Consider the following 9,579-nt stretch of genomic DNA (forward strand, 5'->3'; position numbering starts at 1 on the left):
ATTGACCCTTTTAACATTAGGAATTGACTTTTTTTTCTTTGCTAATATTCCTTGTTCTGAAGAATACTTTGATATTAGTGCTTAGTGTTTAACTGGTACATCTTTATCCATCCTTTTACTTTGTTTTACATATTTAAAATTTTTTAAATTAATTAATTTATATTTATTTTTGGCTGTCTTGGGTCTTCATTGCTGCACGTGGGATTTCTCTAGTTGTGGTGAGTGGGGGCTACTCTTCATTGTGGTGCTCAGGCTTCTCATTGTGGTGGCTTCTCTTGCTGCGAAGCACAGGCCCTAGGCGCGTGGGCTTCAGTAGTTGTGGCACACGGGCTTAGTAGTTGTGGCTCACGAGCTTTAGAGCACAGGCTCAGTAGTTGTGGTGCACCGGCTTAGTTGCTCTGTGGCATGTGGAATCTTCCCAGACCAGGGATCAAACCTGTGTACCCTCCATTGGCAGGAGGGTTCTTAAACACTGTGCCACCAGGAAAGTCCCCATCCTTTTACTTTTAACCTATAAATATTTTTATATTTGAAGTGGGTTTCTTGTAGACAGCATATTGTTTTTTTAAAAAAAATAGTCTAATAATTTTTACCCTTTATTTGGAGTGTTTAGGTAATTTACATTTAATGTAATTATCAATATTGTGGGATTTGTCTACTATATGTTTTCTATTTATCCAATCTGTTCTTTATTCCTTTTTTCTTCTTTTCTTATACTTACTGGGATTATTTTTGGATTCCATTTTATCTGCATTATTGACTTATTAGCTATACCTCTTTGTTTTGAGTGGTTGCTCCAGGGTTTATAGTATTCCACTTCTTTTAAATTTCTTTCCAATCTTGATGTCTGTCTTTTTGCCTTTCCTGATAAGTCTGGTGGTCACATTGTCTGTCCTTTCTTTGAGGACTGTAGCAGACAGTTCCTGCCTGCACCTGTCCTCTTTCTCTTGTTGCAGAGTTTTTACCATAATGATTCAAAATTCTAGAGGATCACTTTCCTAGCTTTCCTTACAGTTTGGGCAGGAACTGATGATTAGATCCCGGCTGACGGGAGCTGAGTGTAAGTCTGATGGAGGCTTCTGGGAAACATTTTTCTCTATTATTAAAAAAAAAAGTGGGAAAAAACTCCATTTTTTCCTCCTGAGAATTGATTTTGGAGACAGTAGTATAATGATGTGATGCCTGGACTGTGACAGCCATATTTAACCATGAGGGAAAAAATCTGAGGAAGCAGGCCAGCACACCAAGGGTGTCAGAATAGATGGATGAAAAGAAAGTGTCCTTGACAATATTGTTGAGCTCTTCCTCCAGCCTTGTCTACCTTTGGGTGGATTGAGACGATAAATGTCTTACTCAACCTATTTGAGTATCTGTTACTCACAGGCAAAAGCCCCACTGTCTATAACCCTTGGCAGCCCCTAATCATACACTGCTATAAACTGTTGTCTCATCTAGTCATATGGTCTTGTGTCTTGGTCTGGCTATGGACTCAGAGCCAGGAACGCTGCCTTTTCTCTTACATCCTGAAAGAGGCCTCCTATGAGGGGTGGTATTTAGAAGGTACTCAGAGAAGCCATACTGAATGGATGCCACTAGCCTCTGCCTTCTATTCCTCTTTGTTGGTAGGAGGAAGGGGAAGCATGTAATTGCCTTCTTATAATGGAGGCAGATGGAGCGGGAAAGAACATTGAGCTGGAAGTTACAGAACCCACTACGAAACAGGCTGTGGGATTTCAGGCCATGTTTCTTCTCTGGGCCTTCACATCAGGCAAAAAACCACATGTCCTGTGATACTGTGAGATAGTATCTGTTTCCAAAAAGGAACAAAGTGAGGGCAGGAAATTTATGTTTATCAATAAATGTTTATTATAACTGGAAATTCAGTTGAATGTTGAGTCATGGAATGGTAGAATGTTCGATATAGAAAGAACTAAGAGTAGTTCGTTCAAATCCTTTCATTTACAGACGAAGAAATTCAGGCCTAGGGCTTCCCTCGTGGCGCAGTGGTTGAGAGTCCACCTGCCGATGCAGGGGACATGGGTGCGTGCCCCAGTCTGGGAGGATCCCACATGCCACGGAGCGGCTGGGCCCGTGAGCCATGGCCGCCGAGCCTGCGCGTCCGGAGCCTGTGCTCCGCAACGGGAGAGGCCACAACAGCGAGAGGCCCGCGTACCGCAAAAAAAAAAAAAAAAAAATTCAGGCCTAGAGAAGTGATACGATTCACTCAGAGTCATCTGTAATCAAGTAGAAATGAAGATTGGCATCTTTGAGTCCCAGGATCAGATTTTTCTACTCTTCCGAAGTCTTCCTCTTCCTCAGATCCTGAGTGAATGTCAGTGTTTCCAGAAACATAATCCAAACACAGATTTCTCCTCTGATTTTAAATGTCAAAAGTCTGGGCTTCCCTGGTGGCACAGTGGTTAAGAATCCACCTGCCAATGCAGGGGACACGGGTTCGAGCCCTGGCCCAGGAAGATACCACATGCTGCGGAGCAACTAAGCCCGTGCACCACAACTACTGAGCCTGTGCTCTAGAGCCCATGCGCTGCATCCACTGAAGCCCCCGTGCTCTAGAGCCCGTGCTCAGCAACAAGAGAAGCCACCACAATCAGAAGCCCGGGCACTGCAATGAAGAGTAGTCCCTGCTCGCCGCAACTAGAGAAAGCCCGTGTGCAGCAACGAACACCCAACACAGCCAAAAAATAAATAAATAAATAAAAATAAATTGAAAAAAATAAATGTCAAAAATCAAGGAAAAATACAAACTTAAAAGGCAAGTGACAAGGAATAGACACATAGGCCCATAGAACAGACTATAAAACCCAGAAATAGACTCACAGATATGCCCTACGGATTTTTGCAAATATAATCCAATGGAGAAAAGATAGCCTTTCAACACATGGCACTGTAAAAAAGTAAAAAACATAGGAAAAATCTTCAGGTTCTAGGTAGGCAAGAATTCTTAGACTTAACACCAAAATTTATAATTTTTTATTTTTTATTTTTTTTAATAAAAAATTATAATTTTTATAAAATTATAAATTATTTTGTAATTTTTAATTTTTTTAAATTTTTTATAATTCTTAGACTTAACACCATAATTTATAACAGGAGAAACTGATAAACTGGGCCTCATTAAAATTAAAAAATTTTGCTCTGTGAAATACCATGTGAAGAGGGTAAAAAGGCACATTACAGGGAGAAAAATATTTGCAAACCACATTTCCAAAACAGGAATAATATCTAGAACATATAAAGGATTTTCAAAACTCAGTGTTAAAAAATCAAATAATCCAGGTAAAAGATCTGACCAGACATTTCACAGATGTGGATGTACAGAAGACAAAGTAACACATGAAAAGATGTTCAATATCATTAGCCAGTGAGTAAATGCACATTAAAACCACAATGAGATATCACTGCATACCTATCAGAAAGACTAAAATGAAAAATACTGACATCAGGGGCTTCCCTGGTGGCTCAGTGGTTAGGAATCTGCCTGCCAATGCAGGGACCATGGGTTCAAGCCCTGGTCCAGGAAGATCCCACATGCCACAGAGCAACTAAGCCCATGAGCCACAACTACTGAGCCCCCGCACCACAACTGCTGAAGCTCGTGTGCCTAGAGCCTGTACTCTGCAGCAAGAGAAGCCACTGCAATGAGAAGCCTGACCACCACAACGAAGAGTAGCCCCTGCTCGCCCTGACTAGAGAAAGCCCACACGCATCAACGAAGACCCAATGCAGCCAAAAGTAGAATAAATAAATTTATTAAAAACAAATGACATCAGATGTAGGTGAAGATGTAGAGAAACTGAATCACTCATACACTGCTGGTGGAAATGGTACCGCCATTCTGGAAAACGGTCTGGCAGTTTCTTGTAAAACTAAACATGCAATTACTATGCAACCAAGCAGTCGTACTCATGGGCATTTGTCCCAGAAAAATGGAAACTTATGTTCACATAAAAACCTATACATTAATGTTCAGAGCAGCTTTACTCATGATAGCCTAAGCTGCAACAACCCAGAAATCTTTCAGTGGGCGAATGGCTAAACTGTGGTACATCCATGTAGTCCGGCATACCCCTCAGTGATAAAGAACTGGCTACTGATACACACAACAACCTCAATAAATTATGTTGAGTAAAAAAGAGCCAGTTCCCCTAAATTACATACTGTATGATTCCATTTCTCTAACGTTCTTGAAGTTACAAAATTATAAAACTAGAGAATGGATTAGTGGTTGCCAGGGGCTGGGGGTTGGGTGGAGTGGGAAAGGGAAGTGGGTTTAGATCTTTGTGGTGATGTGACTGTTCTGTATTTTGACCGTGTCAAGGTCAATATCTTGGTTGCCACATTGTACTACAACTTTGCAAAATGTTACCATTGGGAGAAACCCCGTAAAGAGTACATAGCGGGGACCTCTTTGTATTATTTCTTGAAAGTGCATGGGAATCTATAATAACCTCAAAATAAAAAGTAGAATTAAAAAATAAAATTAAAAAACCCCAACAGTAAGACTTTAAAAAAGAAAGTGGGGAGGGGAATAGATGTGAAGGTAAATGGGGTCACACCCAGCACCCCTGTGGCTGTTCCCTCTACCCTTCGGACGCCCTGCTCTACTAGCAGAGACATGGCGGCTTGGCCACTTGTGAGCTACTCTGTCAATAGCCTCTCCTTCCTCTTTTTACCACGGCTGTGACTGGAAAATGGCAAGGAATCCCTTGGTGTCTTATATACTGCTAAATTCTACCCATCCTTATTTTTTGCGGCCAGCATATTTCTTCTTAAGGCAAGGTGAAGCCAGGCACAGCAGGTTTTGTTACGTGGTAATAGGTTGGGCCTCCTCTCAAACTGCCGGCCAGCCTCAGGCTGATCTGCCTTGCTGAGCAGAGCAAGGGGGTGCTGGTGGACCGGAGGCTAGAATTAGGTGCAGGGGCCAGTCACTCGTGGTCCAGCCCCACGGCTGGCAGGAAGGACAGCGGCTGCCACGAAAGCCTTCCTCGTCCTCGTATCCGCCGTGCGGCCCTTCCCCCTTGCCTGGGACAGGGGAACAGCGCCAGCTTGCCCGGCCTCCCGGGGCTGTTGCAAGGCCCCGTGCGGCCCAGACGAGTGACAAATCCCTGGTCGCCGCTCTCCGGCCCGGCCCCGCGCCGGCACAGCCCCTGCATCTGGGCTCCTGGGTCAAAGTCGCTGCTCCTCTTCCTGCCCCGTCACCGGCCTCAGCGCTGGCGGCACAACTGGCCTCCCGACACTCTCCTCCCCTACCCCCCAGCCCAGGTCCCCATCCCGGAACCCCAGCACCGCGGGCTCCCGGCGCGCCCAGCGCCCCCCACCCCCCATTCCACGAGCCTGCAGCGCCCCCCTCTCTCCTCCACCCAGCCGCCGCCGGGCATCGCACTCTGCAAGGACCTCTTCGCTGTAGGGCTTTTCTCTCCCGCTGGGAGGAGTGAGAGGAACGCGTGCACGTGTGTCCAGGATCCTCCACTCTCAGATCTGGGCCCAGCAGGTGAAAAGCCGGACCTGGGCTCGTTTGCTCACCCGTTAAAGAGTGGGAGGACCATGTGCTCCACAAAGGGGGCTGTGAGGACTAGCCGACTGATTTAAGGCGGCCAGCTCAGTGAGCACACATGGTGGGTCCCTTCTCAGCGCCTACCTTCCCCCCCTCCCTCCCGTGGGGTCGTCTGGCAAAATCAGGACTTTTCCTCCAGGGAACGTTGTCACTCTACTGGAGTGAGGTGGAGTGGACCTTCTGGGAGATGTCTAATTCACTTCCTTCTCCCACTCCACTGGAGGATAGGGGCTGCCATGGCCGCCCATCCCCTGGACTGGACAAGTGGGCCACCGGTGAGCTCAGTGGCTCGCAGCTCTGGCTTCCGTTCCAAACACAAGAGGAGATTTTTAAACAAGGATGCTCCAACCCCACCTCCAAAGATTCTCATCTCATTGATCTGGGCATCAGCATTGTTAAAAAGTCCCCAGCCTCTACTCTAACTAGAAAAGAGACCCAGGGCTTTAGCGCTTTTCTCAGTATCCTCACTACAGTGGCAGCAAACTCCTGCAGGTCTGTGAAAACCTATCAGCAGGATTTTTTTTTGTCAAGCGGCTTGTGGGATCTTAGTTCCCTGACCAGGGATCAAAGCTGGGCCCTCGGCAGTGAAAGCGTGGAGTCCAAACCACCAGGGAATTCCCTCAGCAGGATTGGCGATAGCTTCTGGGTTGGGATTATTAGAAAGTCTGATTCCAGATTTTGGGCCCCATTTCATCTGAGGCTCTTTCCTGTTGGATGGCAACGAAACAAAATTTAGTGGGTAGCGTTGCTGTGGTCTCAAGCCAGAGACTGTGCCCTTCATCACCACCCCCCACCCCCCCGCAATGTCTCTAACAGAGTGGGTGGCAATTTTGATAGAAAAAAGCTCCACAGCAGAGGGGCTGCACGTCTTTCACTTCAAGAGCCTGGAGCAAAGAATGGGAACTGAACGCATTCTGCCGTACTTTCAACATCCCCAACGGTTTTCAGAAGAAGAAACAAGTGAGCGTGAAATCTTCCTAAAGTCCAACTTTGGGCTCAGGCAGAGTTACTTCAGACAAACCCATCACTTCAGACAAGAGCCAGAGAATGGGTTAAAAATACAGAAATGGACAGTTACTCACGTTTGGCAGCATCAAGTGGCAGTCTTGCAGCCAGCAGCAGAAATCCCAGGAAACAGTAGAGACATTCCATGCTGAATTCTCACGGATCCCGGCAATCAAGGTTTAACTTGTAACTCCTCTGGCTCCATCCGCTAAGAGCAACAGTGTTCTTCTGGTTTTTGCTGTGCTCCACTCCTTATTTTCATTAAATATGGGCCTCGGGGCAGATCATGTGATGGTATTAAGCTGCATGGCTTGATCTGGTCTCTGGAGTTCAACCACTCATGTGCTTCTGACTCACTTGCTCTTAGTATCTATTTATTCACTTTTCAGATGCACACCATTGCAGTGTTGCTATTCCATATTTCTAGTTAAAGGGACTTACTTTCCTATGGGTCCTATTTTGATAGCCTTCCCCAAATAAAATTTCAATCTCCAACCTCACTGATTTTTTTAATTTTTAAAATGTTTTGTTATCTTATATTTTGAATTAGATTCTGTTCATTCATTCTGTTCGTTTTTTTTGAACTTTTGAATTTTATTTTATTTTTTATACAGCAGGTTCTTATTAGTCATCAATTTTTTTAAAAATTTATTTACTTTTGACTGTGTTGGGTCTTCGTTTCTGTGCGAGGGCTTTCTCTAGTTGTGGCAAGCGGGAGCTGCTCTTCATCGCGGTGCGCGGGCCTCTCACTATCGCGGCCTCTCTTGTTGCGGAGCACAGGCTCCAGACGCGCAGGCTCAGTAGTTGTGGCTCACAGGCCTAGTTGCTCTGCGGCATGTGGGATTTTCCAAGACCAGGGCTCGAACCCGTGTCCCCTGCGTTAGCAGGCAGATTCTCAACCACTGTACCACCAGGGAAGTCCAGTCATCAATTTTATACACATCAGTGTATACATGTCAATCCCAATCGTCCGATTCATCACACCACCTTCCCCACTTGCCGCTGCTTTCCCCCCTTGGTGTCCATACGTTTGTTCTCTACATCTGTGTCTCAATTTCTGCCCTGCAAACCGGTTCATCTGTACCATTTTTCTCCAACCTCACTGATTATTAACTTGCTGTGACTCGTTTGGTGAGTCACTCACCCAGCTCATGTTAAAATGTCACAATTATGCTTCTTTTGCCATAATTTAGACGACCACCTCTTCCCAGCGCTAGCTAGTGCTTGTACATCCCCTTCCCCCAAGAGGAAACTAAGACGGGGAGCGATCTCTTCCATCACTTGAAATGGTGGATGACATACATGGATAAAAACATACACTGTGCCGAAAGGGGACTGAAGTAGCTGCACCACCTCCAGTAGTTGAGAAATTTACTCAAAAGTGCATTTAGGATATCTGTGCAATTCCATATAACTTTTGGAACCACCTGCATCATTTTTGAGCTCAAAGCATTTACTTGTGTTGTATCACTCAGGACCAACTGCATTCAACATACAGCATATTTACTTCATGTTACAGAAAGCAAGCATTAAATGTAAAAACAAGCTCGCCTAGAACATACATCTTATCAAATCGTTTCTGGTTACAGAATGTGCAGAAAATGTGGCAACATGACTTTACTGCATGTGATCGTTCTCTAAGTCACACCCACATAACCGTTTTCAGTACACATAGAAGCCCTGGTCAGGGGTGAGGGGAAAATTTGTGGTAGTGATTTATGTTTCAGTTGTGCTAATGATGAATAGAAATAAATAGTCTGTGAAACTCCCTACCCTAAGGCCACACACAGCTCTTTAGAGCTGCTTTTACAGCCTTTGAAGCAAATATGAAGCGAGCAACAGGGAAGGGAACAAATGCAAAACTGAAACAAAACTGTTTTCAAATACAGATGAGTAAGTGAATAATGGAAGTAGCTGTTGGTTTTATGTAATGTATATTACATAAATTACATATAATCTATATAGTTCTGTTTTCTTTTTACAACAAACATGAATAACTTTTATAATTAAGAAAAGCTCTTCAGTGTAGGGGAAACTCACTATTGATTTTTGAAAAGTATGATTTCCCTTTGTTGCTTACGATTAGTTCTGGCCTCTATTTTTGGCCAGATTAGCTCTTTCTGTCTCTAAGAAAACTGGAAGTGTCAGACTCTTAGGTAAGGAGATCTTATTTAGGGTGACAGACACAATGATCAAGTCTTCTCTCCTTCCCTCTCCCGTCAACAGGCGATAGCAATGAACTAAGGCAACAGGCAAAAGGTAGGCAGCTGGATGGAGGCCAAGGCACCAGAAATTCTTAATTTCAAAGCACCACAAATTGGCTAATCAGTGCCTTGATAATCAACAGCTGACAACATATAAAGTCCTTTGTAGGTTTCAAGATACTGGGCTATTTTGGATAAGAAATATCTTCAAGCTTGTTTTTCTTTCCTTGCAAAATAAAATTATACTGTGAAAAAAGTTTGAAATAGTTCCTTCAAAGAAGGGAAGCCTCGCAATTACCTGGTATTATCCACATGATTATCCTGGTGGAAATGCTGTTGAGCAAATAGTCAACTTCTGAGAACGTCCTAAATGGCCTCTCAGCGGCCTGGGTTCTGGCACCCCTCATGCAGCCACAGTCCCAACCTGAGGAGTAGCCCCTGAGCTGGGAGAAAGGTAGCAGCCACCTCAAGGAAGGCTCGTGGAGGGGCAGGTGGCAGCCACGCCCAGGTGTCACGGCAGGCGGTGGGGGAGTTCCCTTTAGTTTTAGGAATTTTTTAGTTCAAACTGCTGTTTTTAAGCAAGATAATAAAAATGAAGGCCCTTTCCTCTCCAACTCTTGTAAATAGCTGTTGGATGAGTTCCCTATCGCCACCGTTAGCAGAATTTGCAGAGACCTGGAGGCTTGAAACGACACAAATCTAATACCTTGCTTTCTGGTATGGGTCTCAGCAGGCTAAAATCAAAGCGGCAGCAGGGAAGCGCCAATGAAGCATCTGTTTCTTTTACCTTTTCTA

The 9,579-nt window shown here is 44.8% G+C and overlaps 1 protein-coding gene across 1 annotated transcript in view; it reads right to left on the minus strand.

The window, feature by feature from the left end:
• Positions 1 to 6,790, minus strand: part of GPNMB (glycoprotein nmb) — a 28,183-nt gene extending 21,393 nt beyond the window's left edge. The window contains exon 1 of the mRNA XM_079931673.1: positions 6,658 to 6,790. Coding sequence (XP_079787799.1) covers positions 6,658 to 6,727 — 70 coding nt within the window. The 5' untranslated portion in view covers positions 6,728 to 6,790. The remainder of the gene's footprint in view (positions 1 to 6,657) is intronic.
• Positions 6,791 to 9,579: the final 2,789 nt, after the last annotated feature.

Source organism: Stenella coeruleoalba (assembly GCF_951394435.1).
Source record: "Stenella coeruleoalba genome assembly, chromosome: 9".
Taxonomy (NCBI): Eukaryota; Metazoa; Chordata; class Mammalia; order Artiodactyla; family Delphinidae; genus Stenella; species Stenella coeruleoalba.